This window comes from Podarcis liolepis (genome assembly GCF_965112155.1).
Source record: "Podarcis liolepis genome assembly, chromosome: 4".
Classification (NCBI taxonomy): domain Eukaryota; kingdom Metazoa; phylum Chordata; class Lepidosauria; order Squamata; family Lacertidae; genus Podarcis; species Podarcis liolepis.
The window spans coordinates 74238691-74259936 of NC_139558.1; the positions used below are offsets into that span (position 1 = coordinate 74238691).

At 41.3% G+C, this 21246-nt stretch overlaps 1 protein-coding gene across 3 annotated transcripts; it reads right to left on the bottom strand.

The window, feature by feature from the left end:
• Positions 1 to 3701: 3701 nt before the first annotated feature.
• On the bottom strand, positions 3702 to 21166 carry CD200R1 (CD200 receptor 1). Of its 3 annotated transcripts, none has more exons than XM_083500875.1 (8): positions 20681 to 21166; positions 16609 to 16716; positions 15509 to 15817; positions 11912 to 12157; positions 8977 to 9036; positions 8036 to 8093; positions 4598 to 7038; positions 3702 to 4317 (listed from the first exon to the last, which is right to left on the bottom strand). In XM_083500875.1, the coding sequence occupies exons 1-7, from the start codon at positions 20841 to 20843 to the stop codon at positions 6990 to 6992; spliced, it is 993 nt and encodes a 330-aa protein (XP_083357001.1). In that variant the 5' UTR covers positions 20844 to 21166; the 3' UTR covers positions 3702 to 4317; positions 4598 to 6989. The 3 variants fall into 3 exon arrangements, with proteins under 3 accessions (XP_083357001.1, XP_083357000.1, XP_083357002.1); XM_083500874.1 differs by having other exon boundaries at positions 8977 to 9085; positions 20681 to 21151; XM_083500876.1 differs by lacking the exon at positions 15509 to 15817 and having other exon boundaries at positions 8977 to 9085.
• Between the last annotated feature and the right edge of the window lie 80 nt (positions 21167 to 21246).

Consider the following 21246-nt stretch of genomic DNA (forward strand, 5'->3'; position numbering starts at 1 on the left):
CTGAGGTGTAGCCAGTTTAGAATTGTGTTTGAGCAATGTGAGACAAACATTTTAGATAACTGAACTGTGTGAGGCATGGATAAGATGAGGACACAGGTGGCTGATAAGAGATGCCTATAAATTGTTTTTCAGCCTGTCTCATTATTTGTAGCAATGCCTCTGAAACTCTAAATTAGTTTGCCCCTAAACCGAAGGTAATGTTTGTAAACTTTTCCCTCTTTAATTCCATTTTCTGGGGGGGGGAGGGGGGATCACAAACTTGCATTTATCTTTTTTCAAAAGTTATTTGAGAAAGTTAAAAAAAACACACCAAATGCTTTCAAAGTGAACTGGAGGAAGCTCTCTCATCATGGTTGCATCAAGGAGCAATTCTGTCAAATACCTAGGACGTTTCCCATTCCAGAGGTCAATCCCAGCTTCTGCAAAACGGCCAGACACATGAATACGAACAGATGAGCCAGAACACATGAAGAGTCTCTTGTTTTATTACCAGTCCTTGCACCACCAGCACTGACTGATGAAAGTAGATGGTTTACCTCGGATAACCTTATTTCTCCAGAACTACAATCCTTTGCTTTCATGTTATAAAAAACAAAAAGCCAGCACAAATAACCTCAGGGGGGGAAATCTGTGTGCGCCAGCCACCTGCAAACACTTTTAAAAGTACTAAATCCAGTCTATTGTCCTGCAGAAGGAGTTGGAACGAACTTGCTATGATTTCAGTCTTCTTGCAGATTATTTTAAATTAGCGTGTTTGGAATGGAAATCTGTAGCAGGGCTGAGGAGGACGCTGGAGTCAATGAAACATTCACTGTTCTTGTGGTCATTTCATTTCATCCTTTGCCATAAAACAGCAAATACAAACTGCTAACAATTACGAAGCAAGTGCATGAGAGACTCTAGGTGACCTGGTGTTTGCAACCTTAATGGAATGAGTGAGGCAGCTGAAAAGCAGAATGGGGTTGACCTATCCTTCTCTCAGGTGATGTCTGATTTTATCCTTGCAGTTCCTGGTGTGCCAAATCAACGCTTGGGTGGGAGTCCTTAAAATAAAGCCTATAAAATTATAAACAGCACATCTAACAGCCCCATGTGTTGCCTCCCCTCTGAGTCAGCTGAGTACTGTGGCATTGGTCTAGCCATGCAAAATGGCAGCTGTCAGGGAAAAGACAACTGTAATTCCTTTGGTCCACTAAAAACTCTCTATCCTTCTTTCTGAGGATGTAACATGTAGCTCACAGACCAAACGCAGGCAGGGCATTCGCCCACCTAAATTCCCTCCTGTTACTCCACTCTGAAATAATCGCTCTTCATTTCCTGCTCTGAAATACTTGAGTTGCTTACCAATTTAAACAACGGCTGTGTTCAGCCGCAAAGAGGGCTGCTTTTCAGTGGGGAATGAAGTCATGCAGCAATTCCAGAGCAACAGGAGGGATCCTCCAGAACAAAGCACACCACCATATAAACGTGAGGCAGGAATCTGGAATTCTCAAATTGCTGTAAATTCAATTTATTCAAAAAAGCACATCCTCTGAGGTCTGCGGAGTATTATTTTGCGGTGTTGTTTTTGTTAAGAGGACTGCGCAGGAACTGGGTTGGCCTTTGCTAAAACTGCCATCAGGCAAAACAATCTGATCCTTATGAATACAAAGTGGGTGGGGGGAGGCCACAGATGCACATTTTTGCAATGTGGGGAAAGCCAGACGACTTGTTTTAGGGCCACTTCACACATACATTTTAACCAGGGCTTTTCTTATGTTCTTTTTGTTCTTATGTATAAACTTACATGTACCGTATTGACCCGAATATAAGCCGCACTTTCCCCGCAAATTCCGACCGTGAAAAGTTAAAGTGCAGCTTATATTCGCGACTTTACACTATGCAGCCAAGAGTGTGGGGCAAACAGCGCAATGAGCGCAGCAAAGCGGTGCCCGTCCCGCGCATAGTCCCCTGTCTTCTCCCCCAAGCTCAGGAAGGGAGAGAGAGAGAGGAAGGGGAAAGGCTGCCAGCAGTGCAGCGTGGCTCCCCCTGCCCACAATGGAGCCAGGAGCAGCAAGGAATGGAACGGCTTATATTCAGGTTTTTTGGGGGTTTTTTGGTCTCCTTCCCTCCAATTTTAAAGGTGCGGCTTATATTTGGGTGCGACTTATATTCAGGCCAATACTGTATATTAAGTCAAAGAACAAACACTAGATTTTCTTCAGTTCAGATGTTGATTCTTGTCCAAAATATTGCCCATAACCCTATTTTTATTGTTTCAAGTATTCCATCAATACTTCCTCTAAATAAGGGGTTAGCAATTGGCAACACCTGTGTTGGCCATTTGATGGCAGAGTCCGGCCTCCAAAATGCTATTACCAACAGCAAAACTTGTGCATTTTTACACCACTGACTGCTCAGTTGTTTATATATGACTTTATACCAGTGATTTATGATCCTTATTATATGCTGCCCTAGTAGGGAAGTCTAAAATGTATACAGTGGTACCTCAGGTTAAAGACGCTTCAGGTTACAGACGCTTCAGGTTACAGACTCCGCTAACCCAGAAATAGTACCTCGGGTTAAGAACTTTGCTTCAGGTTGAGAACAGAAATCGTGCTCCGGCGGTGTGGCAGCAGCGAGAGGCCCCATTAGCTAAAGTGGTGCTTCAGGTTAAGAACAGTTTCAGGTTAAGAACAGACCTCTGGAATGAATTAAGTTCTTAACCCGAGGTACCACTGTATATCTAAAATCTTTTGAATAAATACATTTTCACATTTGCTTGCTTACTCAGTACTTGATGACTCTCAGATACATGTATGAACTGACTCCTTGGGAAAGTATAGTGTCTGAGGCGATGTGAGGTATTATGAAAGTTTGGTCTGTGGTAAATTTGTGGTGGCTTAGGAAGTGCACACGCTGCATCATTGTATGCCTTCAGTGCTGGATGCAGGCATCTTTTGAAATGTGCTGTTGAAGTGGCATTTGCCACCTTGGTGTATGCTCACCCACAACATCATTGGTCAGGTGTGGATTCACCCTCCATTGCTGGCACCACCTACATCTGTTTTCAAAGCATCAGACTGTTGAATCAACCTGCAATGAACTTTTATTTTCAGAATGTGCTTTTCAGGGGCAACAGAAATATGCAGTGGGTGTAGATTGTGTATGGACTACATAGAAATAACAAGTATTCTGACTCCATTGATTCTAGAATAAAATGCTCTGTGCGTGTGTGTGTACACACAGCCTTGTGTGTGCGTACGCAGCCTTTGCTGTTCTGAATGTTTTGTTCCTATGGAAGGACTTTATGCATCCACAGAAGGGGATTTTGTCTCCATTTCTTTTTAACTAAGTAATATTTTCCTGCATATCTGGGGAATCCCATGAGCGTACAGAAACCCTCACGTTGTCTGGAAGTGGCCCCATTTCATTGCTCTGCTGGTTGGCTATTAGATGGAACAAACAGACAAGGAAGCTAGAGCTCACATCTTCTCAAGTTCTCTTCACAGGTCTGCACCCATGGGTCTTGTCTCTGCCACAGACATCCTGTGTGACTTTAGGAAAACCACTCAGCATTTCTCTACTTCATTTCTTCATTACTTCATTTCCCCTAATATGCAAAAAAAACCACCAGACCTTGTTTCACGGCTCCATTGTAATCACACTTCACTGGGGTATATATGGTCCAACAGGAGGCAATGGTGGTCTAGGCCTCAGGGAAAACTTCATGTATATTTTTTATTTGTTCTAAATTTACAGTTGCAGAAATATCAAATTAGATTGCACACATTCAGTAAAATGGATGGATTATTATTATTATTATATTTGTTGCACTTACATCCCACTTTTTTTTCTGCAAAGAGCTCAAGGTGGCATGCATGGTTTTCCCCTCCTCAATTAATCCCCACAACAACCTTGTGAGGTAAGTTAGGCTGTGACTGGCACAAGCTTTGTATGCTACAAATGCTACAACAAAGCACTTTATATGCATTATAACACTGTGAAACCAGATGGCACTGTGGAGTCCCGTCTTTTACCAACAGGATTTCCCTGTATGACTTTTACAACGCGTTGAACGGAATTGCTATTTTGAGGTCACCCAGTGAGCTTCATGGCAATGTGGGGATTTGAACTCTGGCTTCCCAGGTCCTACCCAACACCCTAACCACTACACCACACTGGCTTATCAATGAAGGTTCCTTGAGAATTATATAAAAAAGTTTCCAGACCTGTTATGGGAAAGCAAGTGGAAGAGGCCTAAGAAACATTGTCCATTTTGGGGTAGGGGCTAGTCTAGACGCCATCTGAACAGCCCTGAGATTTTAGGTTCTAATGCTGAGATTTGGTCAGAAGAGGGCTAATTGAGCAATCAGGATTGGTGCAGATTATCCTGATGGCCCTGGCAGAGCAGTAAATGACCATGGTTTGTTAAGGAGATGTCTGTCAATAGATGGGTGGTTCTGGAAGGAAAACCGTTGGAAATCAGGGCTGAGCTTCCCCACATCCCAAAGCTGGGGGTTAATGTGAGAGAAGAACAGCCATTCCCTTCTCACAGGTGGAGCTGGGAACACCCAGTGGCCTGTTTTGTTGTCTGTGGAAATCACAAAGACATCACAAGTCTCTGGCTACCTTTATTCCATGGAAACCATACCCAAAGTATGCACAGAGACCCCTGTTGCCATGTGCACAACAGTGTTTCTCTCCCACAACGTGACTGACCATGAAGTTGAAATTCCACTTAGTGACTCTTGACAAGGTAATATAAGGTCATTATGGATTACTTTTTTGTTGTTGCTGCTGTTGAAGCTATATTCATATCAAGACCAAGGTACATTGCATCCTTGGGCAGCAACCAAGGCTCACTCCTAATGTCTGCCCTGGGCCTCTGTGCTGGAGGCTATATCTAGTTATCCTTTAAATTTCCTATAATTCTCCCAAGCCTAGTGTTGCTCTGGGTGGCTAGACACAGTGTCCCAGTGCAACTTAGACCTGCTACCACAGCTGGATAAGCCTCCTAAGGCCCACTGACAGAGGAAGGGGTTCATCAGAGGACCCCCTCAAGTCTGAGCCCAGTCCTGATTCACATCCTTATTGCTCTAATTCAGTTGGGTTCCTTTTCCTTCTTTTGATTACATTTGGATCCAGTTCTTACTTTAGAGCTCTCAGAGAATCAAGGAACATTGTTGCGTGCTCAGCTGATGAGTCTAAACAGCAGCAAGCTGATCAATTCAATTGATAGTAGGTTATCAATGCCTGCTAATCATATTGGCTGTGTTATTATCTCCTGTGTTGGAGGGGACATTTTTTTCAATACCAGTTGCTAAAGGGAAAGCACTATTGCACTTGTGTCCTCCTTATAGGCTTCCTATAGAAATCTTTTTGGCTACTGTGAGAAACAGGATGCCATATAGATAGGCTTTTGCACAGGGCTCTTCTTCGGTTCCTATGCATAACCTCAGAAACCCCTTTCTGCTCTTGATCTGTGAAGAGCTATTTGTTCACTAATGGCAAAGTATAGACAATATACGGCCATTAACTTTTGAGAAGTTTCATAAGGCACTTTGTCACAAAGGGCTACAGGCACTTTTCTCTTATAGAATCATAGAATTGTAGAGTTAGAAGGACCACAATGGTCATCCAACCCCTGCAATGCTGGAATCTTTCCCCCAGTGTGAGGCTCGAACCCAAATCCCCGAGATTAAGAGTCTGAGCTATCCCTAGTTCTATCACTATTAGTTATTATATTTTAATTCCACTCTTCCAAGGAGTTTGGGGCAACGTGCCCATTCACAACAATTCTATTTGGTAGGTTAGCTCGCTCTCGAAGTCTGACTCAGTTGACAACACCATACCTGCTCTCTCCCTATTAACCTCACCGACATGTAGAACATAATCCAGAGAATTTTAGGAAGAAGCTGTCCTTCTGCAGGATGCGGTCTTCCAGGAGCGTGTCTTACTTCCAGGTCTGTCAGTCAGAGAAAGATCAGTTATTTTCTTCCGTGGCACAGTTCCTTGGAATGCTGGTTATATGGTCCTTAGAATCATAGAATTGTAGTCACCTAGTTCAACCCTCTGCATTGCAGGAATCTCCACACATGGTCCCCTTTTTAGAACAGTGCTCTTAAAAAGTAATTTGGCCCTGAGAGCCCTTCCCAGTTCAACCTGTACTTGTTGTTGTTGTTTAGTCGTTTAGTCGTGACCTAGTCTTCGTGACCCCATGGACCAGAGTACGCCAGGCACTCCTGTCTTCCACTGCCTCCCACAGTTTGGTCAAACTCATGCTGGTAGCTTCGAGAACACTATCCAACCATCTCGTCCTCTGTCGTCCCCTTCTCCTTATGCCCTCCATCTTTCCCAATATCATGGTCTTTTCCAGGGAGTCTTCTCTTCTCATGAGGTGGCCAAAGTATTGGAGCCTCAGCTTCAGGATCTGTGCTTCCAGTGAGCACTCAGGGCTGATTTCCTTAAGAATGGATAGGTTTGATCTTTTTAACCTGTACTTAATGCCCCATATTAAAGTGATTGGTCTGCTTGGATTAGGCAGAAAGATGGTGACAATTAATTAGAATACCTCTTGTCATAGTTTTCGAAACAGCTTTCTGAATGCTTAGACTGGAAAAATACAGTCAATGTGAGAAAAAGAAGATTTGTTATGATGCAGAGCAGAATATTTAAGGCCAGCAGCATTCTTGGAAGAATTCTACAGAGCCTGGAGAAAAGGTGCATAATTGCTCAGCCTCTTTTACATACAGATAATTGACTCTGGTTTTTTGACAAGCATGGGGCACTGGCAGAGAGAGACAACAGGCCGTTGGGTTTGTGGGACGGATACAGAAAGCCAAAATGTACCCATGTCCATGGGAGGATCACTGTAAGCTGTTAATGACCCCCCTGCCCATGTATTTTTCTCTTACACAGTTCAAGTCAGACAGCGTTTCAGCTTGAAGAAAAGAGCTCTGATGGGAAGTGTCATTCACTCTGTGGGAAGTCACCTGCTTTCTCATAGATCACATTTTCCACTTGTACGAAAATGGCATATGGCTCCAACTCACTCTCCTACAAAACAGAAGTGCATCCCTTTGAGAAGAAAACATGGCTTGTCACCTAAGTAAAACTCTGAAGCATTTTAAAACATGAAAGAAGCTGACACAACCCCATTTGTTTCTTTCATCCCATGATATGCAGGAAAATGTTCTGACTCCCCCCCCCTTGCACCACCCTAATAGAAATAATGAGAAAAGATTCCCTTTATACTGCAGAGTTTTTATTTTGTGAAATACACTGTGGGTGGCAATATCAAAGTTATTAAAGTATGGAATTATGATTAGCAGTAGACTCAATTGTTTGGATATTTTCTGCACTGAAAAGTTCTTGACTGCTACTCATAAATTCATGCTTGTGTTTCTGGGGCAACCCAGTCAGATGGGCAGAGTATTATTTATTCTTTCTTTCTTTCTTTCTTTCTCTTTCTTTCTTTCTTTCTTTCTTTCTTATGCCACATGATTTTCAAGAGTTATAGAAAAGTCATCGAAAATATTTTTACCATTAAGAAAACAAAATGTCCTGCTTTGCAGGTAATTTTGTAAAAAAAAAAAAAATCTTAAACAGCCCAGGCTATGTAATCTATTGACCAAATGGAAGCTTTCCTCTCATTGCAAGCAGCCAGGGAGGGGATGGGGAGCAATTCTGATAGGGACCATACTGTGGTACTAACAACACCTGGGGGATACATGGGGATCTCCGCTCCCAGAAGAGAAGTCTTCAGAAAAGAGAAGATTGGAAGGAAGGAAGGCGAGAATACACACAGATTGTTGTAGCCTCAGAATAGGTGGACACACGGTGAGGACTGCCCACAACAAGTGTGAGGTGGCTTCCAGGAAACATTTAATGTGCACTGAGTACTATGACTATGCACTTCTGGTGGCTTTTGAGCATGATTGGCAACATAGCTAGCAGCCTGTATATGTCTATACCATATGGTAAAAGTATTGTGCCCTTTTTAACACCAAAAATTGGTTTCAGAGCAAATCTCTTATTATTTCCTTGGTCTTACCTGGATGCTTGGTCTTGACATTGTTTCAGGACTTTTGGGTGCAGCAACTTCTCTTTTTCTGGCATATGCAGGGAGGGGAGAGTATAATCAGATTCCTTCTTCCAGATACCATGCAAAATGGGTTTGGATCATGTCATCTATAAGACCCTAGGATAATTTCAGATCTAGTGTACCCATCGAAATATCTTACAACTGATCCTAATACACGTACACATTCCACTGCCAATATAGAGTATCACCACTACTTTGTTAGAAATAGGGTCTGACTAATCTGTCAATTAACATTTATCTCAGTTTCCCATGTTTTTCAATTTTCAGTTCATTATAGCATTTTCCACATCAGCGTGCAATTTATTTATTTTTATAAAAAAAACAGTCTGCATGAGAATTTGCACACATTTTTAAGGTAATTTTGCAAACAATTTCTCTCAGCCAAATGAATTTTCCTTATTATTTTCACAAATATATGCAATTTTGTATGCATGTTTTGGTTGGAGAACACATTGAAAAAATCAGAGCAGTGTGAATTTTTAAGGATGGCTGCATTTTGGTTCACAAATTGGTTTGGGAAGTGCAAACATAAGCCAGTTCTACAGCTCTGTACAATTGGTCAGCTGCCACAATGACCATAAATTCAACTTACTACAAAAAAATAGCAAGGCATTATTTATACAGCTTTCTGCCTCTGGAACTAGAAGGTGATTCATATGATAGAATGTAGGAAGACCTTACAGAGACAAGAAAACCAAGAAAAGTAGTTGTGACTAGGTTGGGGAGAAATCCATTTAGTTCTTTCAACGTGAACCTAGTTAGAGGCAGAACGCTGTATAAGTAATGCCTTGCTATTTTTCTGTAGTAAGTTGAATTTATGGTCATTGTGGCAGCTGACCAATTGTACAGAGCTATAGAACTGGCTTATGTTAGGACTTTGGCATACATACCTTCTATAGAGGAGGTAGATGAAAACTGAAAGCAGGAAAACTCCCAAGACACCAGCAAGGCTGGAAAATACAATGGTGATTGTTACATCTTCTTTTTTACTTTGTCCACCTGGAAATATGCAAAGTGCAATAAATGCCAGTTAGGAGACATGGGTGTAATGGATGGAATTAATAGATCAGTCAACAAAAGATATGGTTGCAGATTAGAATTTGTATGTACCCCCTGAAGCTCAGGCCCAAACAACAAGGCATTTAACTAGTTTTGAAATTTTGCTAAAGCAAAACTCAGTATTTGATAAGGGCTTAAAGGTAAAGGACCATTAGGTCCAGTCGTGACTGACTCTGGGGTTGCGGCGCTCATCTCACTTTATTGGCTGAGGGAGCCGGTGCACATGTGGCCAGCATGACTAAGCTGCTTCTGGCGAACCAGAGCAGCGCACAGAAACGCCGTTTACCTTCCTGCCACAGAAGTACCTATTTATCTACTTGCAGTTTGAGGTGCTTTCGAACTGCTAGGTTGGCAGGAGCTGGGACTGAAGAACGGGAGCTCACCCTGTCACAGGGATTCGAACCGCCGACCTTCTGATCAGCAAGTCCTAGGCTCTGTGGTTTAACCCACAGTGCCACCCACATCCCGTGATAAGGGCTTACTCTCCAGTATATATAGGATTCTTTTGGAAACCTCACTGGGTTCCACAGGTAGCTTAAGACAACCATGGGAAAGTGACCTAGGCAAGACAATTGATTTAGAAGCATGGCAAGCCTGTGGAACAAACCCCCATTTCACACCCTATCAGCGCACATTTGGGAGAATGCATATAAGCATATCCACAGGAGATACCTACCCTTGCGATGCCCTAAGTTAAGCTTGCCATATGTCCGGAATTTCCCGGACAATGTTTTGGCCTCTGGAAGCAGTGTCTGGGCGGAAATTGCTGGAATCCATGGCATCCCGTGTCAGAAGTTTAGATTTTGACAACAGCTTTGGGCAAAAAAAAACTCAACATCTTTGCCCAAAAAAGCTCTTTATAAAGAGCTACTTTGATTCCTGTTTGCAGCAGCCAGACTCATGGTGGCCAAAGGCATCTGCAGGTGACTTGCAAGACTATTGGCACCTCCAGATAATTGCTTTAATGGAAAAACTTAACAAAATATGCCCAAACCCTACACCATCTGAAAACGAAGGACAACTTTTCTAAAGTTGGGCATCCATTAACTGAATGCATTAAAGTTAAGAAACATGATTGTCAGCCACCCTCTTCTTATGAATTCCTATGAAAAGCATTCTTGGATAGATGCTTATGAAGGACAATTGTCCGGAATTATAATACTGTTTTTGGAATACTGCTGCAGGGGTGTGGAATCTTTGGCCATCTACAGATAATGTTGAATTCTGACTCCCATCAGCTCCAGGCAAACATGTGAAAGGCCTAAGTTTTCCATCACTGTTGCAAACCGTGCAGCTTTTTCATTTAGGCACTATCAGTTTCCAGCAGAATATTTACCTTCATGGCAGTGCTTTGGGATTGATTTCCAATGGATATGGAGAACATTAGAAAATCTCTGCAAGCAATAGGACTTGGAAACAGTCCAACATGGGCATATTAAATAATAATAATAATAATAATAATAATAATAATTATTATTATTATTATTATTATTATTATTATTATTATTATTATTATTATTCACCCATCTGACCAGGTTGTCCCAGCCACTCTAGGCAGCTCTCAACAAAATATTAAATGTCCACTGCTGACCTAAACTGTTCCATGCAGAATTTTCCATGGGAATAATTCCAAAAGGCTGCCTCTGAAGGAAAACATTACACCAGACCTGGCCCTTAGACAGAAAAGGAACTACAATCGTTTTGGGGAAAATTTTCTACTTTTTAGTAATATTACAGGCCAAAATGTGAGCCCCAAAGCCAAGATCCCTGGAACACACCACCAGAAGAAGGATATTAGTAAATTGATTTTTATCCCATTTTTCTAGACACAAATGCATCCAGAGTGGTATACCATAAGAACATTGATAAAAATACTGAAAAGGAACATTATGAATTGTCTTTTGAGCTAAAGCACTCAAAATGTTATAAAGAAAAATATTTTTTTTTAAAAAAATTAATTCCCTGGGAAATGGACCTTCAAGTAATAATATCTAATGAAAAATGGGGAACTTTTAAAACTTTTGGCCCAATTAAGGGAATTTTCTTGGAAATTCTTACATAAGTGGTATCTTTCCTCCTTGGATGAAAAGCTGATGTGTCAGATTCATGCAACCAAAGGGAATCCCATCCTCCATCTGTTCTATAATGTGTGACACCCATTTTGGATTTTATAAGCGTCAAGCAGATTTTGTTTATAACCCCCTAACCTCTCATGTTAATATGTGGAAAGATTTTTGGGAGTGAAATGTAGGAATTTGATTTGATAGTTTTAATCAAAGTGGTTGATGTATTGAGTTATGTTATCTTATGTGCGATGTGAAAAATTAAAATTGATAAAAATACAGAAAGACAAAGGAAAAAAGGAAGGTGGGGGAGGTACTTTGTATCCCATACCTTACCTGTACCTTTGTTTAGTAATTTGCTACTGGTTTGTGTCCTGTGTTTCGTTTTGGTTCCCATTGCAAAAATATTCAATTAAAAATGGGTGAGTGTGTGTGTATGAAAAAACAATAAAACAGGGTAAATTACAAGTTGAATCTAGATCAGTGGCACATAAATGGGAGAGGTAACCTGGAAAATGCAGCAGAACATCAAACCACTCAGTCATCAAGATTTCATATAAGTTGCAAACATGGGAGAAAAGAGAAGTCCTAGTTGACAAAAGAATATGTGTGAAAAGGGGGTGATCCTGAGATCTCTCAGGAAAACGTATCAGAGAGTGGAAACCACAAATTAACAAACAGAGAAAATGATTCTTAGGATTACCTAATGAGAGCCTGAAGGACTCCTTCCATGCAGGATGGGAGAGAAAGCAAGTTACTTTGCTCCCCTCAGAGTTGTTGACCTTGTATATACTGGTGACGGTCTGTGTGCCATTAAGCAAATTTTCACTCTTGGTGTTATACTCTCCTCCTGGGGACCATGAGATCTGTGCCGCTGGTTTCCCTGCAACTGCCTTGCAAATGGCAGTTCCATTGATGTCGTCATGAATCAGGGACGCCTCAGGAGGTACTGGAGGGAACAAATAAATGAGGCAGTTAAATGTATCAAAGTGGTGGGTTCTAATCTACTCTAGATTAGAAGCGGAAAATGGAGGGTGCTTGGGCGGCTGTGGGCAGCATTAACTCAGTGTAAAGCTGTAAGGAACTGCATTTGAGTAGTGGGGGTGCCTTGATCCCGCAGTGAGCAGGGCCAGACCCATCCACACATACAACCACACACACTTAACACAGGCAGCTGAAAGCCGTATCTCAAGCCCCCCTGTCCTGTGGCCCCAGAAGATGGGTGTTTTCCGTTGCAGCATGTTGGAGGGTATGCACATCTGGTTCCCCACCTCTGGCATAAAAAGATGGACATAAAAGGTAGCAGAGCTGCATATTCCAGACCCTCCAAGTGCCCCTCTTTTCCAGGGACAGTCCTGGATTTACAGAAGCCATCCTAGTTTCTGATTTGATCCTGGAATGTCCCACTTTTCAATAGGCTGTCCCTATTTTCACTGGAGAAATGTTGGAGGGTATGGGCTATCTGCCTCCTGAGCCATCTAAAGGCAGCCCTCTATAGGGAAGTTGTTTTTTTTAAAATAAAAATGTTTAATGTAGTGTTGTTGTTGTTGTTTAGTCATTTAGTCGTGTCCGACTCTTTGTGACCCCATGGACCAGAGCACACCAGGCACTCCTGTCTTCCACTGCCTCCCGCAGTTTGGTCAAACGCATGCTGGTAGCTTCGAGAACACCGTCCAGCCATCTCCTCCTCTGTCGTCCCCTTCTCCTTGTGTCCTCAATCTTTCCCAACATCAGGGTCTTTTCCAGGGAGTCTTCTCTTCTCATGAGGTGGCTAAAGTATTGGAGCCTCAGCTTCAGGATCTGTCCTTCCAGTGAGCACTCAGGGCTGATTTCCTTCAGAATGGATAGGTTTGATCTTCTTGCAGTTTTTATATATGTTGGAAGCTGCCCAAAGTGGCTAGGGCAACCCAGTTAGATGGGTGGGGTATAAATAATAAAATTAATAGGACTTCCCTGCTTTCATCAGAGAAATGTTGGAGAGTATGATATTCTATTGGTATCTTATGTTGCACCAAAATACACATTTGAGGAAGAAATAAGTCCCTTATGAAACCTGATGTGTAAACATATTCCTATACATGCTGTCAGGAATTGCTGACCACTATGCCATGTAATGAGCAGAGTCACTACAGCAGGAAGAACTCGTGGTCTGACTCAGTGTGGCTGGCCACTGACTCATCCAGGGCAGAGAGGACGATTAGGTCTCATCTGCACTAGGCACTGAAAGCTGTAGCATACCACTTTAAACAGCTTCCGCTGAAGAATTCTGGAAACTAATTTGTTAGGAGTCCCCTCTTCCCCTCATCCCCAGTCTGACTTAAAAATCATCCTCTCTTCCCAGCACAGAAGTGCACATCGTGACAGACTTTAAGTTGCAGGCATCCAGGGAGCAGCCTCTGATCCCTGCACACCAGACCAGAGAGCAGACTGTACTGTGGTGCAAATTTGTGTAGCCAAAACCATTACAAAGAACAAAAAACCTAAAACAGAATAAAATGCATTACACAGTTAAAATAATTATTAAAACCAGGCATTCTGTTAGATAAGAGTTTGCTCCTCTGAAGAATTTGACATCATTCCTACAAACATTTCTCTGTAAAATTGCCACTGCAAAGGCAAGACTAGCCACTTTTTCAGAAGTGTAGAGGGATCTGTCCTCTAATAAAAAGTTAGTCAGATACCCATCAATCTCTAAACTGAGAAATTTAAATACAGTATCTGAACAAGGGTTAAGTCCTCATAGACTGGGCAAATCAGTGGGGCAAATCTCTGGGTACATTTCCTCCAAACTCTCTCTTCATAAGGAATCCTACGACAGCGTCCTTCAACAATGGCAGAGTGCACAGACTGGAACTACAGAGTTGTAAAGATTTTTCTCCATTTGACATTTGTGGTGCTGGTTACATAGCAAGCGTGAAGAGTCTGAATGGGTAGTTTGGACAGACAGGCAGAAGTGCGATAAGCACAAAACCATGTTTTATAATATGAGATTTCGTGTGGCAGGATGCCATCTCAAGGTCTATGGAGCTCAGAACTAGTATAGACTACAGTTCTCATCATACTGTTTTTAGAGACTGCTTGGAGAGTTGGAGGGAGCCTGAGTGTGAAGAGGTGACTCACTTGAGGCATATGGCTTTTAAAGCACTATAATGCATGTTTTCTCTGGATTTTCCTGCAGAGTTCCACATGGTGTCAACGTTCTTCTGCCGGTATTCTGAAATAATGCAGACACCATGCCAATTTTTATTCGGCTGCAGAATATCAGGTATTTGAAGAAAGATCCTGTGTGATCTCCCTATGTGTTCAATGGTGTGGAATGTGTTGGGTGACCTTCCACTGTATGATGTGGCAGAGTTGAGAGTGATGGGCATTGGCCTGAGTGATGCCTGTTTCACACCCCTTCTGCTTCACTTCAATCTGATAGGAGAGAACTAGCGGATATCTGAGGAGAGCAAGAATGGCAGATAGTACTGAAGGAAGCTCTGGGGTTAGTTGTAGTGGCCAGGAATATCATGGAGAAAGTAAGGGTCATACTTTCATTGAGAAAACAAAGACTTCTGAAATACCAAGGGTGAAATGTTAACGAAAACACACACACACACACACACACACACACACACACACGGGGGGGGGGGGAGGATTTTGCTGGTTTAATACCAAAACAGGGAAGGGAGATTTTGTGACATTTTAGGAGCAGTAGTTTCCTCAGAACACATCCTGCTAATGGCGTGGATAACAAAATGCAGTCTCACTCACCACAAATTTACCGTATATTTTCTGCACAGTCTATTGCTATATTCAACCTTTCCTTCCCAAGCTCTATTCCCTCCCTCCCATTTCACTTTTGTACACCCTTGTCAGCCTTTTCAAACTTGTGTACTTCAGCATTTTGGAACTGGTATTTATATTCATGTTTGGTCATGCTGAGAAGAAAGCACAGAAGAGGCACTGAAAAAGCAGATTGAAACAGAAGAAGCTTTAAGTCCTATGCCTGAAAAGACTATGTCATTTCTATGTTCTTTGTTCACAACTAAAAAATATTAATAAACGTGTAGTAGTTGTAACAGCAGCTGTAGAAGGAAGAGCAGAAGTAGAAATAGTTTGTTTTTAATCCAATTTTCTAGGTTATTTTTTATTGCATACATTTTTTTATCACTGTTGTGCTTAAATATTACTGCAAAATGCTTTCAGTGGTTGCCAGTAGCTTAAAAGTAGTTTTAAATGTTTGGATTCAATAAAATAGATGTAGCAGTCTCATATTATGATTTATAGGTAAGGAAAAGAACATGGAGTTTCTTACCTAATATGGTTAGATTATGTTCATGGCTGAATGTTCCATCAGCAGTTGCTGTAGAACATTTATATATTCCTTCACTGGATATTTGTGCTGACTTTATCTGAAGGGTGGAGTCCTTGTCTGGTCTAGATAACCAACACATGCTATCCTCACTGCAGTTTCCCCCTGTTTGATTTCTATCACTGATGTATGATAAATAGCAAACTGTTCCATTCTTTAAGTTGGCATTCCAAGATACCATTATCATAGGTCTCTGATGGGGACAGGTCAGTATAACTTCAGTGCCAACCACTGCATCCGTTTTTGATTTGCCTGGAAGGATATATATATAAAAAAAGTACCATCAGTAGGTTTTCCTAGCTAGATCTGAGGACTACATTTGAGACCAAACTGTTTTTTTAATCCTCAAATACTCCTTAATAAAATCCAAAAGGAATCACAAAAACACGGTTTCCCAATGTGTTAGAAAGAAACGACCATGAAAGGTTGTTGTTAAACACACTGATGCGGTGTAACCCTTGTATTAAGATATACTATAAGGTAACTTAACAGCAGAGATATGTATCCTGAGAGTTACACCCTCTGATACGTCTGGTCATTGTTACACTGTAATCTTGTTGCTGTAATCTGCAGAAAGTGGTAAACTTATCAAACGCAAGGAGAATTATTTTGAAACTGGAATAAAATGCTGGGAATTATGAACCGAACAAATTCGCTCTGAATTTTTAATTTCATTTATTTCAAACATCTGTTTCCAGCTTTTCTGCAATCCAATTTATTTTATTTTATTACCGTATTTATTACATTTTCATACTGCCCTTCAGTCGAATATCACAGCGCAGATTGCAATATAAAAGCATAAGAGGCACTCACCAAACATTTTTTAAAAAAACACAAAATCAAATATTGGTAAAATATTTGGGTTTCTAAACCCACCCTATAGGTGTAGCATAGTGTAGTGTGTTCACATACTAGATATAGCACTCTCTCCTTTTAAATCAAGCTTAGTCATTAATCTCTCCAGGGCTTAACAACTAAACTTATATAAAATAGCATTGTTATCTGCTCTACTATAATTAATAAATACAGGTGTGCAATGTTACCTTCTGCCAGCTGAGGTTTAATATTGTTCACCATCATTGCTGTGACTGAACTGTTGGCATGATGCTGTTCAGACTTATTTTGAATGGACCCTCTTGCTGGGAATGATCCTAAAAACAGTCATAAGACAAAACCATAAAAGGACCATGACATATAATTGTTGTGGTTGTTGTTATTGTTGATGTTATAAATAAATACAGTCCATGTAATTACTCTAGAAACTGAGGGAAAGATTAAACCGGTGAATAAGACACCAACACATGTTAAACAAGGCACATAGCCCAGATTTATTAGTATAATGACCATATAAATTTATCCACAAGAGAAGATTCAACCTCTGGAGAGGCTGCCAAAATCATTCAAGATCTTCTTTTGGAAATGGATACATGCACTGTAATTTTCACATTTCACTGGAATGCACAATTAGGTGTGCATGTTTAGTGGCATGGGGCCAGTGTGTGCAGTCTCTGGGTGGTTATCCAGGGTTTGTTGAACTACATCTCCCATCATCCCCTGCCATTGGCCATGCTGGGGCTGGGGCTGATTGGCACTGGGTTTCAAGAACATCTGGAGGACCGCAGGTTCCCCAGTCTTGGTGTAATGGTTCCGAGTGCTAGAACAGGACTTGGGTGACTCAGGTTTAACTCTCCACGCAGCTGAGAAGCTTACCTTGGGCCAATCACCTTTAATGTACATCACAAGCTTGTTGTAAGACTAAAATGGGTGCGAGAGAATAATGAGTGCTTTCTAGAGAAACCATTAATGTGAATGTTGAACCAGAGTTTTTAGAAAGCAATTTGAGGGATGAACCAATTCATACTATAAGCAAACGTAACTGCTGTCTGGTGGACCTTTGTTTACTGAAAATACCACCTCGGCAGAAGGCATGAGGAACAGAGAATCAGGAAAATTTCTCCATAACGCGGAATGGGAAGTTGTGTGGGGCCTGGACACAGTGGTGAGATGGATAAGGGAAAACAAGCTGAGCTTGAATCCAAGAAATTTGGAGGCACTGTGGGTGAATGGTTCCCACATCTGAGGAAAATGGTCAGTTGCCTGACCTGGGCAGGGCTACATTCCTCCTGAAGGAGGAGATAGGCAGCCTGGAAGTGCTTCTAGATGTAGCTTTGTCACTAGAGGTCCAGGTAGCCTTGGTGGCTAGAAGTGCTTTTTACCTGCTGTTCCTGGTGCAATAGCTTTGGCCATTCCTGGACTGGGAGAGCTTGGCCACAATAGTTCAGACACTGATTGCTTCAGGACTGGATTGCTGCAATGCACTCACTCTACGTGGTGCCTTCCTTGCACTTGACCCAAACAGTGCAGTTGGTGCAGAATGCTGCAGCACAATGGCTGACAAGAACGAGACCCTGTCTGCATATAATAACACCACTGCTCAGAGATCTGCGCTAGTTGCCCATTTGCTACTGGGTCAAGTTCAAGGTGTTACTATTGGTATATAATGGCCTGGAAGCAGTTACTTGCAGGATTGCCTCACCCCATATAATAATAATAATAATAATAATAATAATAATAATAATAATAATAATTTTATTCATACTCCACCCATCTGGCTGGATTTCCCCAGCCACTCTGAGCAGCTTCCAGCACATATAAAAACAAAATAAAACATAGATGTTGACACATTTTAATTTTTTAGTGTTACTTTTAATTACCTTTCAAATATTTTTAATGGCTATTTTAAAACTGTTTTTATTGATAATCTTAACATTTATTTCAAACTACTTAGAGGTTTTACTACAACGAAGTGGTATGTAGATTTTGTAAAATAAAATAGTTGTGGGACAAGTGCTTAATGGGACCAAATGCGTATCTGAACCACCCTGTAGGGATGACTGTCTTTGGAAGGTGATTTGGAGCAAATAACTGTGGGTAGAGTAAGGGTTAAGAACCTACTGGATCACCATTTCCAGTTGCCCTCTCCCAAAGTTGCTTTTCATGTAACAACAAAACGAGCTTCTGCTTTATCATTACATGTGTTTGTTTATAATACAGTTTGACCTACTAATTCCAGTCAATACAGTGGTACCTCAGGTTAAGTACTTAATTCGTTCTGGAGGTCCGTTCTTAACCTGAAACTGTTCTTAACCTGAAGCACCACTTTAGCTAATGGGGCCTCCCGCTGCTGCCGCTCCGCCGAAGCACGATTTCTGTTCTCATCCTGAAGCAAAGTTCTTAACCCGAAGTACTATTTCTGGGTTAGCGGAGTCTGTAACCTGAAGCATATGTAACCCGAGGTACCACTGTATATTAAAAGGATAAAGCACAGTTTTGTTACTTGAGGAATGGAAAGACCAAAGGACCATTTTAGTCCACCTCTGAAAACTAAAGGTTGATACACACAAATTATATTTACTGGGGATTTTTATGACTGTTTTGTCACGTGCCAAAATTACAGCTTATTCTCCTTTTGCAATAGACTTTTCAGCAGTTTTCCAAAATGTGCTGACAGGCCACCATCTCAACACCATGGAGACAATGCCTTTTTCAGTAAACCTTCACTGAACTTCCGTCTACGGTCTCCTCCGACTATTGTGGTCAGTAGGAATCTATTTATTCTCCATTGCAGATGGCCGAAGAGGGTGGAAGAAAGAGGTTTCCTCAAGTAAAACTTTAAATTGTTCTGCCATCATGCAATCCATAATTTATCTTTAAGTTATTATTTATAAATGACACTTTTTAGTTTATTTTCATTTGTAATATTTTACTTCCTGATTTTTAGAGGATATTTTGTTCAGTTGCTTACTGTGAATTTTCCTTGCACTTTTCTAGCTGATTTTTATGCATAATGTTTATGGTGATACTGGAAGAGGCTGTTCCGTTGTTAATTACGTTTTTTAGAACGTTGTATTTGCTGCTTATTTGAGATGTTTTAACCTATGTTTTAATGTGTTTAAATATAAGCAGCATATAAATGGTAATATAATAATAATAAAATTAACAGGAGGGATAGAAACTGTTCTAATTGTTAGATTGTCCCTGCACAAAACTGGTGTTTTGGATACAGGTCTGATCATTACTTTAGTGAAGTCAATCTACCTGCACCCAACCAACCCTTGACAATTCTAGCCAGCAAAGTTGTTCCATCTTCTGCTTTCCTTCACCAGAGGAGAAGTATTCAGATTTCACATAGTGGTCTTCCAAACACCAGACCAGCCTTCCTACAGCCCTGAAGATGAATGGGCTGGAACTGATGCCAGCAAAAGTCGTAAGCTTTTCAACAGGTGTGATAGACAGAATCCCAAGAGAGTTCAAAAAGAGAGAGACATTATAGCTTCGTTTATAAAGTGAGCAGACATATACTCTGCTAAAGCAGAGCAGGGGAAACTGCTGCCTTCTAAATGCTGTTGGGCTCCCAGCCAGCCTCAGCCAGGATAGCCAATGGTCTGAGATGATGGGACCTGAAAGAGCGTCTCCACCTCCATCGTTCTGCCCAGACACTGAGGTCCAGGGCCGAGGGCCTTTTGGCAATTCCCTCGCTGCAAGAAGCCAAGTTACAGGGAACCAGGCAGAGGGCCTTCTCGGTAGCGGCATCCGCGCCGTGGAACGCCGTCCCCCCAGATGTCAAAAAGAAAAATAACTACCAAAATTTTAGAAGACATCTGAAGGCAGCGCTGTTTAGGGAAGCTTTTAATGTTTAATAGGTTATTGTATTTTAGTGTTTTGTTTTGTTTAGATGGGCGGGGTATAAATAAATATATTATTATTATTATTATTATTATTATTATTATTATTATTATTATTATTATCCTGCAATATCTGGAGGTCCACAAGTCTCCCATCCCTATGCTAAATAATACTGTGATAGGAATTTATACTCAGGCCAACTCCCAGCTTATTCAAAGTAGGTTTTTCTTCCTCTTTGAAAATATTTGGTTTGATAAATGTATGCCGCTATTTGCCCTTGAGGTTTAAATATTATAAGTAGATGATAACGATCCGGTCCATGCTGCCTGTTCCCTAGCCACTTTGCTACATATCCTTTAATGTGGGTGAAACTGAAAGGCCAAGACTTTATGAGAAAAGGCAACACCTTCAGTGAAAAGTAAGACTTACCCATTGTTGCCATCACCACGGTGACAGTGAGCAGGGCACAGGCACTCCAGTTCTTCAGAACAAAATTAATTCCACTTTTGGCTTCCATGGCGCACACAATTATATCACCACGACATCCATTCTGATGTCTGTTTAACCACCAATACAGCGAGCATCTTTTCATGCAAGCACTTCATCTCAGTGAGCATCTCTGCTCCACTTTCTACATCCCTAGGTTCTACGGCAGCTCTGTGTGCTCCAGACTGATTAGATCCTTTGGGTTGGAGTGGTTCTTCCTTCTGCCTTGCCACTTGTACAGGGTTTCCTGTGCTTACTTGTCAAAAAACCAAACACAGAGGAAGCAGATGAAGTCACTTTCCTCAGTGGTTATCGGAACAGGACTGCTCTCTTTGGGAAGACGAGCCCTCACAGTAAAACTCAAGAAAATAAAAACAGGGTTGTTCCATCAAGCTTCCGTGTCAAAGGAAATTTCATTTGAGGTGAATGATACTTTAAAAATAATGCCAAACCATTTCATGGAAGAAAATTCAACTCATGGGCTGAAGAGCTGTCTGCATTATGATTTA

Bases quoted from the DNA above. Each gene is read 5' to 3' on its own strand.
- CD200R1 (XM_083500874.1), bottom strand. From the start codon at position 20,843: ATGAAAAGATGCTCGCTGTATTGGTGGTTAAACAGACATCAGAATGGA. The intron at 16,717-20,680 runs GTAAGTCTTACT...GACTGTTTTTAG, and splicing joins CGTGGTGATGGCAACAATGG to GATCATTCCCAGCAAGAGGG. The intron at 9,086-11,911 runs GTAATCCTAAGA...GCATATTTCCAG, and splicing joins GTCCTTCAGGCTCTCATTAG to GTGGACAAAGTAAAAAAGAA.